The 23,603-nt window shown below is 34.5% G+C and overlaps 2 protein-coding genes across 19 annotated transcripts in view; one reads left to right on the top strand and one right to left on the bottom strand.

Annotated features, from left to right (window-relative positions):
- The window catches only part of LOC128680085 (uncharacterized protein), a 96,444-nt gene extending 90,634 nt beyond the window's left edge, over positions 1-5,810 (top strand). For 2 of the 3 annotated variants that reach the window (XM_053762855.1, XM_053762853.1), the window contains 8 exons: positions 191-306; positions 955-1,051; positions 1,276-1,339; positions 1,622-1,769; positions 2,374-2,424; positions 2,971-3,055; positions 4,223-4,300; positions 4,996-5,810. In XM_053762855.1, coding sequence (XP_053618830.1) covers positions 191-306; positions 955-1,051; positions 1,276-1,339; positions 1,622-1,769; positions 2,374-2,424; positions 2,971-3,055; positions 4,223-4,300; positions 4,996-5,028 — 672 coding nt within the window. In that variant the 3' untranslated portion in view covers positions 5,029-5,810. The remainder of the gene's footprint in view (positions 1-190; positions 307-954; positions 1,052-1,275; positions 1,340-1,621; positions 1,770-2,373; positions 2,425-2,970; positions 3,056-4,222; positions 4,301-4,995) is intronic. The other variant, XM_053762854.1, reaches the window with a different exon arrangement.
- Positions 5,811-6,403: 593 nt separating this feature from the next.
- The window catches only part of LOC128680083 (ankyrin-2-like), an 82,880-nt gene continuing 65,680 nt past the window's right edge, over positions 6,404-23,603 (bottom strand). For 11 of the 16 annotated variants that reach the window (XM_053762840.2, XM_053762837.2, XM_053762851.2 and 8 more), the window contains 15 exons: positions 23,272-23,526; positions 22,384-23,167; positions 21,830-22,060; positions 21,591-21,720; positions 20,429-21,483; positions 20,216-20,352; positions 19,034-20,132; positions 18,842-18,958; positions 18,518-18,613; positions 11,806-17,431; positions 11,301-11,425; positions 10,817-10,968; positions 10,232-10,388; positions 9,945-10,050; positions 6,404-9,031 (listed from right to left, as the gene is read on the bottom strand). In XM_053762840.2, the coding sequence (XP_053618815.1) occupies positions 8,971-9,031; positions 9,945-10,050; positions 10,232-10,388; positions 10,817-10,968; positions 11,301-11,425; positions 11,806-17,431; positions 18,518-18,613; positions 18,842-18,958; positions 19,034-20,132; positions 20,216-20,352; positions 20,429-21,483; positions 21,591-21,720; positions 21,830-22,060; positions 22,384-23,167; positions 23,272-23,526 (10,131 nt within the window). In that variant the 3' untranslated portion in view covers positions 6,404-8,970. Of the gene's footprint in view, positions 9,032-9,461; positions 9,505-9,944; positions 10,051-10,231; positions 10,389-10,816; positions 10,969-11,300; positions 11,426-11,805; positions 17,432-18,517; positions 18,614-18,841; positions 18,959-19,033; positions 20,133-20,215; positions 20,353-20,428; positions 21,484-21,590; positions 21,721-21,829; positions 22,061-22,383; positions 23,168-23,271; positions 23,527-23,603 lie in introns of those variants that run through there. The other 5 variants (XM_053762848.2, XM_053762845.2, XM_053762852.2 and 2 more) reach the window with 5 other exon arrangements.

Genomic DNA, 23,603 nt, shown 5'->3' with positions numbered 1-23,603 from the left:
TTGAGAGTAAAACCAACTCTGAAGATATATAGTAAGCTCTGATTTTAATTTGATTTGCTCTTATTCCTTGTGGGAGAATATACTATACTGGGTCAATCAACTGCTGACATGGTACTTTGTAGGAAAACTTCTATCTCATGTGGTTCCATTTGTCTGTCGTCTACATAGTTTTCTTGGTCTTTGATGACAGAAGCAGTCGTCAAGCAAGAAGTGCGTGGTGTCGGAGCCGCCCGCGCACGCGCCGCCGCCCCCTCCCGCGCCCGCCGTCATGATCCCGCGCGCGCGCCTGCACCCACACCATGACAGGTAACGTTGGATCGCGCTGCTGAATCCTGGGATACTACCATGAAACATAATAAAATACGTAGCACGTCATTGCGTCCACACGTTCTCACTTTTTTTGATGCGTACACGATATGAGTAAAAGAGACTACATGCGGACGTAAGTAACGTGCAACGTGTTTGTATGTTTCGTGGTAGGTCTTGTGCTTAGTGCGACTTTGCTATTCACATCTCACCGTCGATTCGATTCGCAGTGAGACGCAGCTAACCAATAACTATATCAATCAGTATGATGCCACGACAACCATAACGCAATGTGATTGGTTCGCTGCGTCTCACTTCGACTCGATTATAGTGAGATGTGAAATGCAAACCCGCACTTCGCCGTCTGATGATATCGATATTATTTAATTATATGGAATTAAACCCAAGCTATCTTAACTTCAATCTGAATTTTCGCTCAAAATCATCAGGTTTTTTAATTACTAATTGAATTATTTGTAAGTGAAAACTACTATAAAAGTGAAACGAAGTATGTATATTACTTTATTACGCTTTATCAACCAATCTTGAAATTTAGGAGTTTTAATACTTAAGTAATATGTGCAGGCAATCAAATAGTTTTACCTGATATAAATATAAATATTTATTGTACAATTGTTGTTTTTTCAGTCGCGAGAATATAGCAAGAAAGAGAAGTCTCGAGCTGAGCAGCGAAGCCAAACTCATCAGCTACCTCGAGTCAGGGACTGTCATCCCCAATGATGAAGTTTGTATATCAATATTTACAGATTGAGAACGCCTGGTAATTGAGTCGCTGTACCTTGCGGTGTTATCCGCGTATAATTATTTAAAAAAATACAATTTTTATGCACAATAGCGCCATTTACTTTATAGAGCGTATCATAATATGAATACAACACATAGGGTATTAGGGAGCGAAGCCCCGGGGCGCAGCTAGTTCTCTGTCTCTATATATTTGTATTGTTACAGATGAGAAGAAAACATAGTATGGAGTCGTCATACAGCGCGAACAAGGACAGACATAACAAACAAGGTTGGTCTGTCGTAGTTTAATCTTTTCGAGTGTATAAAATACGCATACTTAATTAATTCCTTCTAAAGAAATCTGCTATTTATAATCGTCATTTTAAACCCACTACCACAGGGGCAATATAAGTTTGGCGTGGCTGTGTGCATGTCTGTCTGTGCATCGTAGCTTTGTATGATACGAAGTTGCGGGAAGTATGGAAATATCCCCTTAGGATACACTCGTTCGTCATCGTTTTGTTCGTTTTCTTTGTCATTGATGTTTGATATGACGTCTAACCTTTTCCAGGAGCGCTCGTGTCAGCAGGGTTTAAGGTGTCGACTACTATCAGACCAGATGAGAGCGGGCTGAAGGACCGTGACGATATGTCTTCGATACACAAGGCAGACCTTGAAGCGGAGCTCTCCAGATACGACACTATGAGGAAATCTTACAGGTAAATTTAATTTATTCCATTATTATTATATTATTTGCTGTGATTACCGTAATGGCTTCTTAGCGTGTCGACTCGGCTAAATTTGTGTGGACCCATACGACGCCACTTAACGCCATTATCTGGGGTGTCATACAGGTCTTTCGTGTGCCAGTGTGTTGCTGTTAGTGTGGGTTTGCACATTTCACTTCTCACCATCGAATCTATTTCAAGTGACATGCAGCGAACCAATCACATTGCGCCATTGTGACGAAACGACAACCACACTGCAATGTGATTGGTTCGATGCGTCTCACTTCAAATCGATTCGATGGTGAGAAGGGATATGCAAACCTGCACTTCGGCGTGACAGCAAGTGAGCCATGGTTTGGAGAGAGGGACCACATTTGCAGGCGGTGTCAGATGTAACCAATCTTGGACATTTTATCTTTGCTTCTGATAAAAAGTTATAGGTAACAAACTATAAGCTAAAATATGTTTTGTCTCTTTCTGTCAATTTCAAATTTATAAAGTGCGTACGACATCCACGGGAGGATATGGCGGTCCTATTCTAGATCCACTCCACACGCCACTGATTATATCTCTAAATATAAAAATATTGTTTCAGCCAAGAAGACATATCAGAGTGGACTGATGCTGAGAGGCGTATTGGTGAATTGTAAGTGCTTTTTACTGGCTAAGGCTAACTTTGTACAGTTACATTATATACAGTTACATTATTGTGGTGTATTTAATATGATTGAAGGTAGACGCAAACGAATGTGGCGTCAGACTGCATTGATTTCGTGTTTCTCTTCATAAGTAACAATTATGTACAGTCAATAATTAATTGCGAATCTTCGTAATTACCGCAACATAGTTCTCTTCTCAGAGCGTGTGGACAGCTGCGACCGCGTTACCATTACAATCTTTCAAATTTTAACAAAGTCAAAAATTAGTTAAAGTGATCAATCTGTATGTGAATTTTATGAATGATTGATTTTAGAAATGATTCTTTCCTCAAGAAAATTGATCGTAATGACAGCGCGGCTACAGCGGCCGAGAATAACAATGCAATCAAGTTACCCAAATATACACAGTTAACTGTAAAATAAAATGGAAAAATGTCCTTATTGGGCCAGGGCGACAATATTTTGACTTTGGTATTAGATGAAAATTATACCTGAAAATGCATATATTGTAATTGATTTTTTTCTACATCCAGGACGTTATCAGAAGCCCGGTCAGTAGGCGGGACACTTCCAGCCAGCACAGGGAGAGCGGCTTCTTCCACTCGTCTTACTCATCAGGTACCTTCATATTTTTTCTTTTTTACAAACTTCATAAATAACGAATACAATTGTCATATAAGTTTTGCCTGAGTTTTTGTTTTTCTAGCAGTTTAAGTAATTCAAAATTAGGATTGATATTATTGAAGATCATTCTCTAAAATACACCTCTTACGCCCCAAATAGACTCGCGCTGCGAAGTCTGCACAATGCTATGAACGCGCAATTACTGGAAGTGGCGCATACCTATTCAGTGGCGCAGTATAATAATCGTTTGAAATCATAATTTAAGAGACAATTTGTTATTTCAAGCATATGCTAATCTATAACTTCAACAAACTCGTGTGAAAATTCCGCCCTGTACGTAATAATTAACACTTGATATTAAATCTTAACGTAAATTATAGTATTCGCATCATTTGACGACCTCGGTGGCTAAGTGGTAAAGTTCTTGCCTCTGAACCGAGAGGTCCCGGGTTCGATCCCCTGTCGGGTCATGATGGAAAATGATCTTTTTCTGATTGGCCCGGGTCTTGGATGTTTATCTATATATGTATTTGTTATAAAATATAATATCGTTGAGTTAGTATCCCATAACACAAGTCTAGAACTTACTTTGGGACTAGCACAATCTGTGTGATTTGTCCTAATATATTTATTTATTTATTTATTTCATGTCCTCGTAATTTGATGCGACTATGTCGCGAGTCTTTTTGGCACTTCAAGATTTTTCACGTGAATTTGAAGTGAAAACTTCTTTTGAGGCGTTGTGCACTTTTTGTGATGGGTAAAAAACAGATTTAGAAGGGCCCAGTGCGCGGCCTCGTAAAAAATGTTCAACTCGCGTTAGGACACGTGACCGGAGAGTTTAGTGTGGGTTTGCATTTTACTTCTCACCATCGAATCGATTCGAAGTGAGACGCAGCGAACCAATCACATTGCGCCGTTGTGACAAAACGACAACCACATCTCACATGTTAGATTCGATGGTGAGATGCAACCCACATTTCGACCACAGGTCGAAAATTCGTAAGTCGTACACAACGTTATATTCAAGTTTTCACTTCTGCCGGCACTTCCGGAGTGCAACACATTTATTTTTATACCATTGAACGAGCAAACAGGCGTTCCCACTTAATGAATTTCCTGCACAAGACCTTGTATCTAATGTACATACCCTTGCACCAGGAGGCTAACACGATGGCAGAACGCGACCTGGGCTCCACCTTCCTTCTGCCGCACGTCCACCTCTACAAACCGGATCTTGTGGGTATCTAGCACGCTCCCGACCCCCCCCCCCTACACTCCACTGACTATTACCCCACTATCTTTGCTTTTATTTATAAAAAAAAGTTAATATTTGTTGTGTCAAATGTACTTTATAATATTTGACATTGACAGAACGAGACAAAATATATTTTGGCTCTTTTAAAAATAATATTAACTTTTTTATTAACAATAGTACTTAATTTACTTTAAGTAATATTATAAACTTATTACTTTAAGTAATATTTAACTTTAAGATAACAACATTAATTACTTAATGTTGTTATCTTAAAGTTATCGTAAAGGGTATTTATTCCATTTTTAAATTGGCTCCTTTCTTAATTCTTGATTTTTGTAGATTTACGTTACGTACATTGCAAAACCTACTGGTTTTACCCGTGTAAAACCACTCGTAAATCTTATCGTACTTAGCGGTAAAACCACGGGGTTTTACCGCTAAGTTTTATTCCCCATATACCTGATTATCTTCAAATTGAACAATGTTCCAATTCTTCATCATCTAATTTTAACCTATAACTGTCCAGTGTCTAGCTTTTAAAACATTAGTTCAAAGGTTTTTAAATTAGGTACTTAGCTTTTCTTTTTCGTCTTATGCCTACATTCACGGAATAAGTAGCTGATGGTTTATACTGGCTATTAAGTATTCCATTTTTAAATTATTTTTTGTATTCCAGACCAGTGACGTGTCAGAGTTCGACTCCCTGTGAAAACGAGAATCTCTCAGTCATAACTGTATTCAATAAGATTCATTTTAGCTAATCGCTGATCACATTAATTATCTAAAATGGTGATACATTTACCACCAAAGTGACTTATTTCTATTTATTTATATTTATTTTTTGTTTTTTTTTTTGTTTTTCTTTATTTATGTTACAATAATTTTATATGAAAAATACAAGCACTACCAACAAAAACCTAATATGTTCATACATGGTAAGGCGAGTCACTACTCATTACAGTTTTACTCAGTTAATATATACTTTCTTAAGCAAATTAATGCTTAACAACTAGATATTAACTGAGTTTGGCATTTGGTTGTACTGGTTTCTAAATTAATTAATGGTTGTTGATTTTTTAAAAATACTTAATCTAAGTAAATATTGGAAGGCCTGTGAAATATAATGATCCATTAATTTATAATATTTTATACGAACCAACCCACGAGTTTTAGATCAAAGAGAATTTCTGTTTTTTTTTTTTGTCATTAGCACGACGATGTAGGCTTAAAATAAGGCTCAGATTTGTTTTATACTTTTTTTGTTATATTCTTTTAAAATCTATCAGTAAACGAAATTGAAATGCCATAGTAAAAAGTAAGCTAAGAATTAGAATGTAAGTTTCGTGAAAATAATTTGAATGAGAAATCACTGTAAATACTCATTAGATAATTATTTATTTATTAATGATATGATTTCTCATTTGAAGAGTTTTCGTTTAGATGTTTTTTGATACATTTTTATATCGCATACATAAAATGTGAGAATATAATATTTTTTTATTTTTTACTTACAAAAACAATTTTTTTTTTTGGAAATTTAATGTAATTATTCTCAATCCATTAATTTAACTTGTTTATTTTGAAATATGTTAATTGTGTTTTGTTAAATAATAAACAGTTTTTAATTAATCGGTGTTTGTTTTTTTAAAGGATCTCATTTGCTCGCTGAGATTAATGCTAACATAGGGTTGATACGTTTCATTTTACAACAAAATTCCTACGGGAATTTGAAAATATCACTATTGTAATTAATTTGTTATCTCCAACGATTATTAGATACAATATATTTTTTCTATTAAATTAATATGTATTACAAATACATAAGTATTAGTAATACTACTGGGGTATTATTTAATCTGTGGTATTATTTAATCTGTGGTAATACCCATACCACAGATTAAATAATACCCCAGTACCCATACAAAAGTAGAAGTAGTTGCGAACCGTGCCCTAAGGCTGAGGAAAAAACCAGGACAACGCTCAAATGAAAGAGAGAGAGAGTGATATACATACCTATAATATCGAGGTCAATGTAATGAGGTTATTTTAACAGACCGACCATCAGAATTAGGTATCAATGGTAATGGCAAATAAAACCAAATATTTAAATATGAGACATAGCGTTTTTATTAATATTCAATAATTTAGTTAATCGATAGAATATCCAGCAATATTACAAATACAACTTTAAATGAACGGCAACTAAATTAATTAGAAACTTAATTAGCGAGCAACGACGATCTAGCTTTTATATTAACACGAATTTCCTTAAGCACACCAATTTTAAAACAAATTAACTATATTTATATATTTATAGCTACAATACGTAAGCGTCGACCCTACATTACAAAATCGATTCTGAGATTCAACTGTTTTTCCTTTTCTCTTTTGGAATTGCGTTCGTTTTTCAAATTGTAAGGCGTTCGTTTATAACAGCCAGCATCATATATCAGCCTACGCAAAATCATTACGATTTCTCCACTATTACCAAGTAATAGAGGTCCATGCAAACTTTATATGAATTAGGCGACAAAAATTAGGTCTACGAAAAAAAAATACGAAGTATGCGGCTTTACTGTACCTACATAGTATTTCATATAATTGATCAATTCTTTAAATATCGACTCTTTCAATGAACAACATAACCTCTAAATACAAACCAATTATCTTATATTTTCCTGAATTAGAGAAATATCTTGTTGGCTTTAAAATGACGTCGCCAATATTATAACATTATAAAAAACTTTTAGTACGCGTAAATACCACGCGGCATTCCAGTAGCATGCAATATGTAATATGTATCAAATTCAAGCAATATGTAACAATTGAACATACATATTGGATTGGATATACATATTGCTATACGTTGTGGACTAAACGTTATTTGGAATGTGTAAAGTCCATTGTAATTTTGTGATATAAATTGTATTTCAGAAGCGATATTTGTAAGGGATCAGCTGATATGAAAAAAACGGATCCAAATCAGCGTTGCACGTGAATTAGCCAAGCCCTCCATTATACATACACGTCTCGATACATCCGCCATCAGTCTCATTCCTTTAACTGAGAACTTGTCAAAACTGATAAAAATTTCAAAAGTTAGTAAGTTTTAACAAACAAAGGTTTTAACATATTCAAACTTTGATTTATCATATTGGCGACATACTTAGAAGTATCTTACTCTTGTTGACACGTAACGTTAGTGTTCTTTAAATGTTCGCGTTGAGCACATAACTATATGTAGTTTATATTGACGGGACTTAGCTAACATCCACAACTTCACAGCCCAAATACTCCTCCTGGCCGGCGATTGCAAGGTCGTTGAAACGTCAGCAACATTAAATAAAAAAAGTTCGTGCTAAGTCCCGTGAATATTTATGTAGTTACATATAACTTTATTAACTATTAAAAAAATATTAAAGTGATGTGGATATACCATAAGTGGAATATCAAAAGCTTTCTTGTACAATTATGAAGCCATTGTATTAAAAAAGGAATATAACGTTTTCAATAGAGTGATTAACAGAGTTGACAAGATCTCATACCCTAATTAGATTTGGGTAACAAACCCAGCACGTCTTAAACCGAGTTTCTAAACATTGTAAATTTTAACCCTTAATTTATGGGAACGTACAAACATCTGGAAGTGAGCAAGCTGAACCTTATGATTTGGTTATAGTAGCTACGGCCAACCTACCGAACCAAGGAAATAAATTTAGTCAAATGATGTTTAATAAACGAATTAGGGAAACGAATACAGTGCTAAAACTAAGGAGCTAACCGAAAGATCAGATTATTTAATACAAATTAAATATAAACTAAATCTAAAATTAGATAAATAAATAATTACAACTTAAACGAAACGAGATCAACATTATCACTGGAGCTGACCGCAGGTAGCTTACCCTACATTTAGTATCTACCTATCTACTTACGTTAGAAATTGTGCAAGAATCAAAACCGGACCGATTGGAATTCATCCAATCTCTTTCTGTCCTTTTCGAAATGCTCTATGAATGAGCAAGACAACTTCAACATCATCTCAGAGATTATCAAAATCGATCAGAAACGTATCTACTTATTTGTATTCTTATAAAATACCCAAAGGTTCTACAGTGTTACTTCATATTGAATAAGCATTTTACTCCAAGACTAAAAGCTAAGCACTATCTAAAAGGATAGGTCGAAGTTACATGGACCATCATCGTACAAAAACCGACTTCAGTACAAAAGTGAGTACCAAAATATTATCCAAAACTTGATGTATAAGACACACACCTAGCAAAAAATGATGATTTTATATCAGGAGTGAATCCTATAAGTCAAGTTGAAACTCTTGAACAATTCGATCAAAAATGCGAGTTCACACTACAATGTAAGGACATGTGAGTACAATAAGTACTTGATACTATCACAATAGATATCTTAATAATACACATTGATATTTGCCTACATTGTTTAGTTTGTTTCGCTATGACACTATCACTGTATTATGTTGTTTTATATAATATTCAGTATCAATAGCAAATAGTGCATCTGCTAAAGCTTTACCAGCTGCAAGAGGAACTAATCTAATAAGAAATTATAAAGATCTTACTAGAAAAAGGACAGATATAAATAAATAAATAAAAGGTAATGGAAATCGTTTGAATTACTTCTTTGCAGTTTCTTCTAGACTCGATGGTGGAGATTTCGCTAACATTGTGAGAGACCTGTAAAGGGTTACGTTGAAACATTTAAATGTATAAAATCTTCCTGTTAAGACTTTTGTGGAAATAATTACGTGACGTAATTAGACAATTATATATTCTTATTCAATTTTAAATGATAGAAATAGGTTTCATTTGAGATTTCTTTAGTCTGTAATATATAGTAAATATTTAATTTCTATTTCTTCAGGTGAATCTTAAAAGCTAAAACGTGTACCAATTAGAATATTTCCACAAAAGACTTGCTACTTGAAATTCAATCGTCGAAAATCATGCTGATATTGCCACCCTCATTAATTACGTATTGTGAGACCTTAAAAACAAACACACAAAAACAAAAAAGCAAATTAAAAATGTCTGATGATATACAATAGATAATGATTACGATGAAGCAAAAGAAATGGAAAAAGCAGTACAATACAAAGTAGTGTACCTATTTGTTGATCGTTTCTTGGGAGTGACTTATACAATAGCAGCTGCAACCATAACATTTCGTTTAGTAGGTGTATTTAAAATTTAGCAAATACAAATGAGTAATATCGAAAATGATGAAGAAAAATAAAGAAAGATACTTGAATGTCAACGAAAACAATTTTTGAAATAATAAGCAATTCATGATGTAAAATACATAAATTAAGACAATAATGTGAAAGGAGTATAAGATAATGTGAAGCATGACAAATATTAAATAAAGACAGACAAGTGATGTTTTAATTATATAATACATGTGAATTTCTTAATTTTGGAGATTAATAATATAAAATGCGTCTTTTAAAAAAAATTTCATATTATAAAATTATAATGCACCAATCTTTTGATTCTTTTTGTCAGTGATTTTCATGTTATAAACTGGTCATGTTACTGACATATACGGAGATAATGTACCTACATATTACTGTCATAATATTTAGAGTACCTTCTTTGAGCTGGAATTGGCGGCGACGGTTGAGTCGCTGGTGGTAACGATGCTGGGCAACTACCAGAGAGAACTGGTTGATCTTCTTCTTCGTCTCTTCGTTCTCCTGCAAATGTATTATTCTATTCATGAGTTTTATACACACAACTTATAGTTACAGACAAAAAGATATGCCTATGGCTAATAATAACATGACGAAATTTCTGCTATAATCTTTGCGAAGGTTTTGACTAAAGATAATATTCTTTAACACACATTTTTGTTATCAAATAAAGAAAAATTAATACCTCGCAAAATAGGTGTATCGCCGATATAGAACGTAGGAGCTGCAGTTTCGATTGTAGCTTCTTTGACAGAATTGTCTCCACTGACAGCGCTTAGTGTATCTGTGCTGTCAAACATGATGGTCCTTTCTTTTGCACGAGGTTGCCTTCCGTCCAGCTCCTAAAATTACAAGTTTGTAACTTTTGATTAACTTTACGTTGCCTAAAACAGAATTTAGAAAATTTATTGTCTTGTTATTGATTGCACTTTCATCCCAAAGTTACTCGATAATTATACATACTTTAGCATGAACGTGATCACGTAAATAGACATAGGATCTTCAATTCAGGAAAAAACACTTTCTTTCGTTCTTAAATCCTGTTAGATTTACACAAGTCACCTAATCATCATCATCATTGACAGCTTATCTTTTTCCACTACTGGGAATAGGTCTCTCTTTATGAATGCCATCCTTCTCGGTATTGTGTCATACGAAACCAGTATTAACAGTAAACCATTTAGTAAAGAAACAGAAAAAAAATAGGAAATAATAAAAGAGTGAAATTAGCTATAATGAAAACGCTAAAATCTAGCTCTAAAAAACTTACCAATCTTTCAGTATCAGAATCTGGCTCTTGTACTTCATACGAGTAGTGCTCACTGGTGGACTGGTGTTCCAGACTTTCCATCTGGACTGCTGTCAGCGGCTCCAGGGTATCCAGGGACGAGACCATGGTATTCGACCCTGGGGGGCGAGCCGCTGTTATCTTTCTGATTAGTACCAAGCTCGGTGGGGTTGCAACATGTACATAGAAATATGAGTTAAGCAGGGATTAGCGAATGAATTGGTATACCAATTATATAGCATATCAGGATTTGTATAGGTTATATAGTATTAAATATTATTATTTTAATGCAAATCGCAATATAAATAATAGGTTAATAGGATGATTTTGAAATAAAAAGGCTGACAGATACGTTTTTTATATTCAAATATTTTCATTTTAATATCATGCATAATAGGTTCTTGAAAATTGTCTATGAGATAAAGGTAGAGTAATCGTTACATAAATAAAGAAGCAAAGCGTTTACCTCCAGAAGTCAAACTTCCGGTCATTGGCGTGTCAACCTCGTAGTTGTAGGTGGCTCTGGTTGCGTTGGAACTGGTCGCTTCTAAGCTGTCAGTGCTCCCTAGCATGAGGTCGGCCCGAGCTCCCCTAAATATATTGTTTAAATTGGGTTTTTTAACTTTCTTTTTGTATAATTACAGTAAGTAAAAATACTGTAATTTTTAATACTATTTCCAAATTGTATTTTAAATATACACATCGCGCAACATCTAGTGTTTTTATTGCAAAGTTTATATTATTAGCATTCAGCGCCTCCTGTAAATAGCGCCATCTAAAGTAGAATGGCACGGGAATAATAGGTTTTTCCGGATAAAAGGTACCCAATGTCTTTCTGCATACTCTTATTTATATATATGGGAAATTTCAAGAACATTGGTTGAGTAGATAGCGCGTGATGAGGTAACAAACAAACAAATTTAGTTTCGCATTTATAATATTAGTTGGGATGAATGATGAACAAATATTACCTGCTAAAACTTCCTGAAGAGCTCAATTCTTCATCTTGGCCACTCCACGAGCCACTCGCTGGATCTATGAATGGTTTACCAGAGAGGGAAATGACGCTATGTGCAATCGACCTCCCTGAAGAGGGCGACAGTTCACGAACAACACTTCCCTCCCTAGAAAAATCTAAGTCCTCGGGTTTATCTGAGGACATTATTATTGTCTGTTTAGTAACAGTCACAACTTCCCCATCTGTCGAATGTTTTTCAACAACAGTCATCAAACTATCCATTTCTGACGATTGAGATACCATAGAAGAAGACATTTCAGATCCATAAGACATAGAACTTTCATCGAGTGGTTTAGGTCTTGCTGGAATATCTACAGCTCCTTCTCCATCCGTACTAGTTACTGTCTCCGAAACTTTCTTTCCATCGACAAACCTTTGTTGTATTACAGTTGTAGTTCTAACAACTTCTATAACTCCTTCATCTGTAAATGTTTTAGTCACAGTTTGAGATTTCTTAGAGCTCTCTTCTTGATCCAATAATTTCATCATTTCCTCGCAATCACCGGGTATAGATTCGGCTGATCCATCGCTAGGAGCTGCCGCACAAACAAAACTGGAAGTTTTTCTGCATTCTTCAGTAACTTCTGGAGTAGGAACTGGTTCAGGCTCAGGTACAAAGAACGCACCTCTTTCATCGTATTTTTTTACTGTAACTACTTTAGGTGTCACTTGTTCTTGTAATTTCTGTTCTAAAGCCATTTGTTGATCAATTAATTTTCTAATTACAGCTGAATCAGTCAAAAGTTTTTGTGAGGGACTGCCGTAACTACCTACTTTTTGAGAGGGACTACCACCTTTTTGAGATGGACTTCCACTTTTTTGACTAGGACTACCGCCCTTTTGTGGAGGACTGCTCTCTGAACTACCGCTGTAAGAACGTTTTTCTCTTTCCAAGAAACTACTACTCACTTCCTTCGGGTCAGCTAGAAGTAAAGCTTCTTTTTGCTTAGCAAGAATTTCTGCTTTTAAGGCTTCAAGACATGCTGATTCAAGTCCTTCAAATTCCTTTAGACTCGATATAGAAATATCATCACCTTGGCTCTTACTCAATATATAACGTCTTGGTAACGAACCGTTTAATGAGTCTTGTGATGATGAAGAATGTTGTTGATATTGTTCCATTAATGCTTTCTCTAAGTTTTCAAACTCTTGTAAAGAGCTAATAGAGATATCATCATTTTCACCCCTAACTCTGAATCTTATACGAGATGCCATTTCAGATTCAGAAAGGCTTCCATATGAATTTCTAAAACTACCGTAACTTCCTATCGATTCTTTTTGCGAGCTTAAACTTCCTATTCTACTAGCATCAAAGTCCGTCATTTCTTCTTCTTTAATATCTTCTAAAGGAACTCTTTCGTATTCATATCTTGGATCCCCCTCAAATTGCATTTGAATCCACCGTTTACCAGCTTCTATTTCCGCTAATTCTTGTGCCTGTAATCTCTTTTGCTCTAACTCATATTGGAGTAATTCTTCATCGGATAGTGATCCAGAGGTACTACTTGTACTTTCCTGCTTCTTCGATGCTTTTGACAAATATTCTTCAACTTCTGTATCATGTTTCTTAATATACTTTTGAGTTTTGATTTGGACACTTTTACCTTCTGTATCTGTTTCTTGCGCTTCTTTGGCAACCTCTTCAATAACAACAAAATCATCCATTTCATTTGGCTTATCAACAATTTCAAACTCATCACTGGTAGGAGAGTCTTGTTCCTTATCATAAGTATGAATGATCCTTTCTTCTGTCGTTACGACAAGTTCTGATCTGCTACTTTCTGTTATAAGATCTGACCTTAATTCTGGGGTCTCTGATATATCATACATATCATCTAAAACATACTCTCTACCATTATCCGTTGAAATTGAACTTTGACTTGGAGCCGACAATGGCGTTTGAGGCGTTGATAAATGATCTTGAGTTTTTAAACTAGACGTCGAACTTTGTTTATCCTCTAACTGTGAGTCGGGAGTTTTTACACTTGATTTTTCTACCTTAGTTTTAGGCACTGAAGAGTCACTCTTAGATTTGAGAATTTCTTCATATTGTTTCGATTCAATAGGTATAATTTGATCTTCGACATCAATAAACTCTCTTTGAGAAACAGGTTTCTCAGTAACTGGGAAAGGCACAACACTCACATCTTTTACAACTTTTTTTACACATTCTTCATTTATTTCTACCTTCTTTTGCCCAGGAGTCTGCTCATCAGTTTGTATTGTTGTTTTGATAATCTTTGTGGAGTCTTGATCAACAGTTTTTTTAGATGTCAAAGGTATACTTTTAACTATGTCTTCATATTCTGATGAACCCACAGGTATAATTTCACTCTCTATATCAACAAATTCCCGTTGTTGCGTTTCAACTTTTGTAATTGCAAAAGGTATGGCTTGTTCTTCATGTGTTTTAACTTTTGTAAATTCATCTTTTACTTCTTCTATTTCTGAATGAGAAGCTGATGATGGCATATCCAGTTTTGAAATCGATGATGAGAGAATTTCATCGGTTTTAAATTGACTAGAAATAGTCGTATCTGATCCTTCTTTCTCTTTTGAAGAATCATCATCTACCTCTGTGCTTTCAGATACACTTTCTGCTGGAAAATGTTCGGGAACCATTTCTTTTGGCTGAAAGCGCATTTCATGTGATCTCTTCATTTTACCGACATGCTCAATTGCATCTGTTTTGCCTTCGTCGTCATCACCAGATTCTTCATCTTCACTCACATCTTTCACTTTAGGCGACTGATCTTTTTCAGCTTCATGTAGAAATTGTTCAACATATGTGCTACTTTCTAACAACTCTTCTTTCAACTCATTCGCTGAAGGCACAAGTGTTTCAGATGCGTCTGATATATCAATACTAGCTACATGGCTAGAACCATCGGAATCAAGGCTCTTCATGCTGTCCCTAGAAGCAAGTGAACTAGCGGCTGTGTAATAATCTTTAGATGTCCTCAATGAATGAGATGATACATCGTGGCTGGTTAAAGCTGTATCAAAATCAGTTCCACTTTGCGCCGTCATCATCACGTCTACATCGGATGATAAAGGCCTACTTACATCTGAGTGTTCAAAACTCTGATAGTGACTTTCACCGGAACTTGACCATCCTTCTATCTCAGAAGCCGATCGTCTTTCAACAATTCCTAATTTTGATTTAATATGTTTCTGTACTCTTAATTTGACTTCTGGACTTCCTTTCGAGGAACCATCTCGGTCAGATAATACCAATTCACTTTCTGTTTCTATAATAGAATGAGGACCACTATCAGATCTGATTGAAAAGTCTGCACCATCCAATGGTGGACTTGACTCTTTTATATGAACCGTTTCCTTATCTTCGTCTGATGTAGTCGTTTCATCTTGGGAACTAACTTTTTGTGAAATGCTATCAGACTTTTGACTATCTACAATTATATCATCTTTTGGTAGACGAACCACAGTTCTATCCGTGTGATCATCAGCCGCATGTGTCTCTTCCGTGATTACTTCAGGCCTGTCTGGACTAATCAAAAGTTTAAACTGGAATTCAGATGGAGATTGTTTATATTTACTACTTCCATCATTTTTTTCGCTAATAATTTCAACTTGTGCCGCTTCAAGAGACTGCTTGACTTCATCAATAGTTTTTTCCAAAACCGACAAGTCAGCGAGTGGCTGAGCAGACATAAATGAATCAAAATCGACCCGTTCAGACTCAAGTTTCGTAGCATGAAACTCAGCAGAGGAAAGATCGGTGTCATAACCACTACTACAAATATCTTCAAGACTTTTTTCTTTTACTAATTTTATCTCTTCTGTACGTCTATGGTCAGTTCCCGTCAAAAACGCAGAATCTGCTTCGGTGGAAAATTCAGATGCATGCAATGTTTCTGCACTGACAGTAGAGTCAATAGATTTTTGTAAAATTTCTCCTTCATGGGATTCTAACGATTTGACCATATATTCAGTATCAATACTTTCGCCAGACTTGATCATTATATCTTTAGATGTCGTACTAATATCATCAGTTATTTCTAGCGTACTCGGTGACATGTCGGTTTTTGGGGTTTTTGTAGATACTTCTGTTCTAGTTTCGACTATATGTTTCATTTCTAAAATCGTGTCGCTATCGGAACTTTTCGTAGTACTGGACTCAATGGTTGTTGTTGAAGAATGTAATGGTTTAGGAATGTCATCGGCTATTTCAAAAGAATCAGCTTTTTGTACCGATACTTCCCAAACTTGGTCTTCTAATTTCTGCTGTGGAAGTTTAACAGGAGAACGTGTTTGTTTTTCTTTCTTTGGAGTATCCCCATCATGAGGTAAATCTGGAGCCGCCTCTGATTCTGAATGTGTATCTTGACTTCCAGTTCGACTGAATGTACTTTTAACTGGAGATGTTGATACTTTTATTTCCTTGATAAAATCGACTTCATATACTTCGTTATCCTTCTTGAAGGACTTGGACTTGCTTTTAGGACTTGTTTCAGAAGACCCACGCCTTTCTTCGCTTTTGAAACTTGGCGCATGTGACGCATCTGAACTTAGATCATCGTGTTCCTTACTTTCAATAACGGATTCTTCTTTATGATGTTCTACTTTGGAGCTTATTATTTTACCTTTTTCTGAAACTTCAACACTCGATACCACTTCATCCTTTTCTACTATTTTAAGTGCTGAATCAACGAAAGCTATTCTTGACTTCAAATCATCATTCTCTTGAATATCTTGTAATTCACCTGGTTCAGTAAAATATTCCTTTCCCCATTGTTCATGTGATAGATCTCTTTCGGAAATCTTTACTTCGTGTTTTTTCTTGATGGTTTCGTCCTTAAGAGCTGTCATCTTTTCTTCGGATTTAGATTGACGACCTGTATACAGACCTTGTTCCAAAAATTCTCTCTCTACCTTAATAATGTCTGTGTCATCAGTACTTTTGAAAACAGTTTTTGTTTCAACATCAGATCGTTTCGCTGTTGCTTCATGAGCTCTTTCTATTTTCTTTTGAGATGTTTCTGTATGATCTCCTTCCTTGCGTACTATTGTTTTTTCTTTTACTTCGTGTTCTTGTCCTCTCAGTTCATGTTTTGTTTCAGTTTTTATAACAAGAGAATCGTCATCCGAAGATGATACTTGCTTTGTTTCGGAAAAGAATTCCTGACCTGTGATTTTTCTAGTTTCAGTTTCCTTTTGCGATAATATAGTACTATATTCATCGGTGGTGCCAAATTTTGCCACCATATTAGACATGACGGCTTCAGGATCAATAGATTTGAATTTTAGTTCTGATCCTTCAAATGTTTTGTGAACAGATGAAGATGAAGTTGAGGTTTCTATTCTAGATTCACTGAAGAAGGTATCAGATGAGGAAGATTTTTGCATTTCTTCCATTTTAACTGCTAACTGTTCTTTCTTGATTTGATCAATTACATCAATGCTCTTTTCGATAGTTCGGTCAACAAGTTCTATAGCCCCACTCGTCAAAGTTGGTTGGTCAACATTTATAAATGATAAGTTATCCGCTAAATGTTTCGTCGGAGATTTTGGTCTGGCGGCTGCACTAAGTGCCTTGGATGCCTCCGTCAATACATCTGTAAAGAAAAATTTTAATATAATATGATGAGTATATAAGTGACGTTTCACGGGTAAAGATACCTTATGGTGGGTATTTGTATGCGTTTTTCTTTAAATAATTTATGGCACTTTAAGAAATATAAGGTACCTTTACTCTTGGAACGTTTCATTTTAGAATAAGGTTTTCTATTCTCAAAATCTGCGTTAATTGGTCGACTCAAAGAGAGTTATTAAAACATTTTTTTCTGTATATACAATTAAATTGAATCTGTACAGTATTGGAAATCGGCGATTCCATTGAATCCGCTTAGAAAGCGCCTAAAGCGTGAATGAACACAATAATGAATGTGAAATAGTACAAGAAAATAGCGATGGAAGCTTGTGACATGGTGGAAAAACAAATTAAGGAAGAACTTTTAGAATCAAAGCGAAACGTTACTCAAATGTGAATGACAATAGATGAAAAACTGCGAATTATGAAGACGAAAATAAAACAAATTTGTCTCGTCGAGAACCAAGCGACAACAACGAAAAGATACGAAGTTTTAAATTTGCTTGTGGGTCCACTTACCTAAAGCAACGTAAGGGCTCCGCAAGAAAGAAAGTAAACTTTACTGTGCTAACAATTATTGGCAATACGAATGTGAGTAGCGTATGATTGAATGTTATTACTTGTTTTATCAATTAAAATTATTCATTTGCAAGGAATTATAGTGCTTTTAACATTCATGATTCAAGTGCTTATATTAATTTTATTACTTCGTTACCATGTGACATTTACTCTGCAAATAAATCTCTATGATTATTTGAGAGATTTGAATGTAAAACTAAATCACAATTATACATGCGAAAATTGGCGACATTACTAATGAGTGTGGCAAACAAGGCTCTCAATAACGATGATTGTCTCTACTAAAATTAGGAGTAAAGTTTCGCTATGACTCTACTTTGCCACTACTATCTGCAACAAGCTTGCAATAATTTACTGTTGCGTTTTTGTAAAATTATATACTCATATTTATTATCACATTTGGTTGGAAAGATGGATGAAAAATTTAAGGTATTTTAGGTTTAGTGTTTGGATTTTATGGAATATTACTGACCACTTTGGTGAGCCTCTGTTTCACTGTAGAGACTGTCTCCTGCTGATGATGCTCTCGGTGATTGACGGCTGGCATCCAGGAACGAAGATTCGGAGCCTAAATGGAATGATAGGTTAGCATCTCTACATCTACAAATCATTACATTGTGTATTCTACATTTTGAGTATTTTACATTATCTGCATAAGTGAATATGATATTTGTATTTCTGATGTTAATGAGACAGTTAATGATAAAATGTATAGCATATGACGCCATGAGCGAAAATCCTACTTTACACAAAAATACAACGATTAATTTAGTTTTGAATTACATTGAAATATTACCTCGTAGTTGTAGCCCGGTTTGTTTGTCGCCAAAACTTTCCTCCAGTTTTGCTTTATCTTTCACTATCAAATCTACTGGGGACGGAGGCGGTGTTTTAGAGAACTTTGACGCTAAATCTGAATAAAAAATTGTTTTTAATCACATAAACTAAAACAAAGGAATGGATATTCCGTGGACATGTATAAACTTACCATGTGTTACGTGGCTGGAATCAATTCTAATAAGAGCACCCTGTGATATGTCTTCCAATAAATTTGAGCATCGTCTATGTAATTCTCTGCTGTTTGGGCCTTCATCAAAATCTTTTTCAACCTGTTCCTTTGGAATATTTTCTTTTTTCTTTGCACCTATCCCATTAACGAACGTTGCGCCAGAATCTTTTATGCTATCTTCTTCTTTTTTGAATTCAGTTTTGAGCTCGGCTATTTTCTCTTCCATTTCTCCAATAAAATCTCTTTCAGGTTCAGCGTCAGAAACTTTTTGCCTATCTAAAGATCTGTCATCATGTTCACTTAATAGTTTGCTTTCAGTCATAATTGATGTTTCTTGTGAGGAACTGGTCGATACTTTTACGATTTTTGACAATGACTTCTCTTCATCAATAAATTCTTTGCTCATTGTTATAGCTTCTGAAGCATCAGATGCTAATGTTTTAGAGACATCAAGAGAAGAATGATCTTCAGAGAATGTTTTTTCGTCTATCGATTTCGACGTTTCTTTAACACTCTCTACTGAAGCCTTCGAAAAATCTTTTGTCAGATCAACTGTAGAATCTTTCGAGAGTTCGTTTGTAGCAAAATCTCTAGAAGTATCTTTACTATCAATAGATGATTTAGAATAGTCCTTTGTTAAGCTTATAGATTTCTTTGATAAATCTGGAGTGCCACGGTATTCAATTTGCTCTTCAATATTTGAATCCTCTTTTGCATCGAATGACGTTTTTGATGGATCTTTAACAAGGTCTGCACCACTAATTTTTGAAAAATCTGCTGAAGTAGCATCTTCAACTACTGACTTCTGATCTTCATCAGAAGATTTAGTTAAAGTAGATACAACCGTTGTAACCGAAGATTCTGTGGTTGACTTGGAAATTAAATCAGAATGCAAAATCCTATCCACTAACTGTGTCTTTTTGATTAGTTTATCTGAAGATTTATCATCATCAATGTCAGGTTGTGGGCCACTAGTACTAGGTCCAGTAATATCCGATGTTTGACGTTTAGAGTCAATTTTTTCAGTTTCAAATGTCGTTTCATCATGGAACTTTTCGTCATCTCCAAAAAATTCAGCCTAAAGCAAAAAATTATAATTACAATAAAAAAATATATTATATACATATATTATTAACTATAGATAATTCAATTTATATTTACCTCTTTTTCGGGGAAATCATCGGCATCGTCTAATGAATCTGTTCTGATTTTCCTGGTATCAAAACTAGTTTCTGCTGCTTTACATTCCAAATCTGAACTAGGTTCGATAATTTCGAGAACTTTTGCTTTGTCCATGTCTGAAAAAAAAAAATTTTTTTTTAGTATTTTTTCATCTTGTAAATTCAGCAATAAAACATTTAAATAAATACATACCAGATTCTGAGTCAGTATAAATCTGTTCTTCAACTTCCTCTGGTGAACTTTGAACAGAAAACGTTCGAGGGTGTTTTTTCTTTGGCATTATTACTATTTCACCGCTATCTCTTGACAAGGATTTAATTAAACCAGGTCGTTCTTTAACAAATTTTTTCGTTTCTTCAAATACTATTTCTTTTTTAGCTTCGATATCACGCTCTTTGGCTTCTTTTGAAGATTCCAAATACCCTTCTACAGTAGTAACGGCTTCTTCAATAATAGAATCGACTGAAACTCGTCCTGCAATATCGTCTTGTTGAACTGGAGTTGGTTCTTCTACTACCGGTTCTTCTGAAGAAAGATCCACATCTTCAGATGCTTGTTTGATAATAATTTCTATATTGTCGGCCATTTGTTTCATTGCAGAATCAGATTTTTTCATATCAGTATTGATTGAAGTTATTTGCGTATTCACAACAGGTTTGCTTATTACTTTTGGTGTTTCTTCTTCTGTTTCTACGTCAGATTCTGCAATCCTCTCTAAAGATATAGCAGGACTAATGCAAGAATGTCTACGTTCTTCTTTATGTGGCGCTTTAGCATCGTAAGATCGCTTCTCGGATTCAACAATATCTTTAGTGACAATTTTAATATCTTTGTCTAAAATAGGACTCCTGGCTGCAGCAGCAATAGTTCCTTTTTGTAAAATATCATCAATGACTGGTTTTACTTGCTCTTTTGTTATTTCCGGTATTTCTTTTAAATCTAAATCTTTAGGAATATTTTTTTTTGTTTCAATTGACTCCTCATCATTATTTCCTAAGTCAAATTTACCTAAAGTATCAGTGCGAATTTTGCTGACGTCAAATTTGTCCCCCTTTTTGTACTCTTTTATGGTACTTGATACCGTAGTCTCTGTGGCAACTATTGAACTTGTATATGATGTAACAACTGGAGCAGGTTGGGAGAAATCACTAATCGTAGTAGAAGCAATGTGCACTGTTTCACGTTTAATTTGTTCTTCTCTTTCTTTACTCAAAAATTCGTTCATTAAATCCTTATCAGACACGGATCTAAAATAAGATATTTTAAACAAATGTAGTCATTTAGAACTAGCATACATCTTATTATTTATAATATATGTAGCTAATTATAATATAATTAGCTCAAAATATCTTACCCAACTTCAGCGATATGTGGTAATTTGTGAATGTAGTCTGTAACGTGGTCTTCAGGAAAACCTTCTACATCATCTAATGAATCACCGTGTGTAAATCTTGCAAGTTTTGCCGCTTGCTCAGCGGATTTACCTGTAAAATTGATATTTTTTTATTTTAATGTGCACACTTTTTGTTTTGTTTACTGTTATCTAAACTTTTGGTAGGCACTTGATCAGATGAAGTAGATTGAAAAAAATACCTATAGACACTTTTGTTTTTAAATCAATATCCTTTGATTCGATTTTTTCTTTGGATACGTCAACATGCGTGTGTGTTCCTTGTGTTCCGATGTCGTCTTCTGACTCTTCAAAGGTGTAATCTTTGGATTCAGTTAGACTGTAGGCATCAGACAGGCGTTTTTCTTCTAAACGTAATTCGCTTACTGAACCAGAACCCGCAGATGTGACTGATTGTCGCTTCACTATATCGCCTAAAAGGAACGTCAAATCAATAAATTAATAGACGTATTCACGTGTCGTCACAAATTTGTATATATTTTTTATTTGTTTGAACAATATTGTAAAGATAAGAGTTTTCCTAGTTTTAAACCTAGTTAAAACTGAGTATGTAGCAAAGTGTGCTACATACTCAGTTTTATCTAGGTTTAAAACTAGGTCATAAATAAATATTTTTAATTACTAACTAAAAACTAATTAAAATTACTAATTAAAAAAATAACTGATAATAAATAAAAGTAAAAATATTTAAGAATACTTAGTAATAATTCAAACTCAAGAAAAAAAATCAGTATACCTTTCTCAATTATATCTTCTTTGACAATTTGTGTTCTAATGTCAGTTTTTTCTATATCTTTGACTGTTTCATTTACAATAGACACAACTTTAGTTTTTTCACTAATAACAGGCACATGATCTCTTGCAATTTCTTCTTCCGATGACGTCTTCTTATCAGTAACAGCATCTTCTGAACTTATTTTATCTGAAATCCCTTCAGATGACTTTCGGTCAGATATTTCTATTTCCCTACTACTTTCAGAAGAAATTTTGTCGGATGGTTCATCCAGTGATTTATCAACTTCCTCTGCTTCTGTTACAATCATTTGGAATTCTTGTTTTTTGGGTAATTCTGTGTCTGTTTGTAAATCACTTAATTTGGTGATACTCACAGACTCGGTTCTTGAATGTCGTTTAGGTCCCATCTTTTTGAAAATGGATTCTGGCTCTTTATCTGACTCAGAATCCTGTTTTTCTACTGCTTTCGGGTCAATTTTTATGGCTGTAAATCCAACGCTTTCTTCGAATTTTTCATCACCAAATCCACTACCTGAATCTATTATTTCTTCATATTCGGCTCTTTCATCAAAGTCAGATGAAGATAATTTAGCTTTTACATCAGACTGATCAGACTTTAAGGATTCTGCTTCAGAATGTCGCCTTGAGTCGGTATGTTCAGAATCTTCTAATGAGTCGGAATAAATTCGTTTAGAAAAGAAGCATTCCTGTACAGAGTCATCTTCTGGTACTGTTTCGATGAATTGCCGTGCTTTTGCACTTATCACTGACTCTTTTGGTGATATCTTTAAAAAATCAAAACAAATAATTATATTATTACAATTAATTGTTTGTGTAATTACAAATTATTACAATATTACAAAATTATTTATGTAAAAAATAAGTATACCTTTTCAATTTCTGTTGCGCTCATGCTGGTTTCATCTATTTGCGCACTATATTCACTTTCATGCATCAAGAATTCTAAGGTTTGCGCTTTGGCGGTTTCTGATTTATCTATTACAGTAGTCGTTACAGTTTTTATTTCTTTATCTATATATGTAGGTCTATGAGCTGGACTTGAACCGATTTGATCTTCCAAATCAGAAAACTGTGAAGCTTCGTCAAGTGAATCACTTCTATGTTTAGACTCTTTTGAGTATACCTAAAATAGTATGAATGAAAGTTAATATAATTTGATATGTAAAATCAAAAGTGCTTTAGTGCATAAATAAATCAAGG

Source organism: Plodia interpunctella, chromosome 23 (assembly GCF_027563975.2).
Source record: "Plodia interpunctella isolate USDA-ARS_2022_Savannah chromosome 23, ilPloInte3.2, whole genome shotgun sequence".
Lineage (NCBI taxonomy): Eukaryota > Metazoa > Arthropoda > Insecta > Lepidoptera > Pyralidae > Plodia > Plodia interpunctella.
This window is presented reverse-complemented; position numbering and strand designations above follow the sequence as displayed.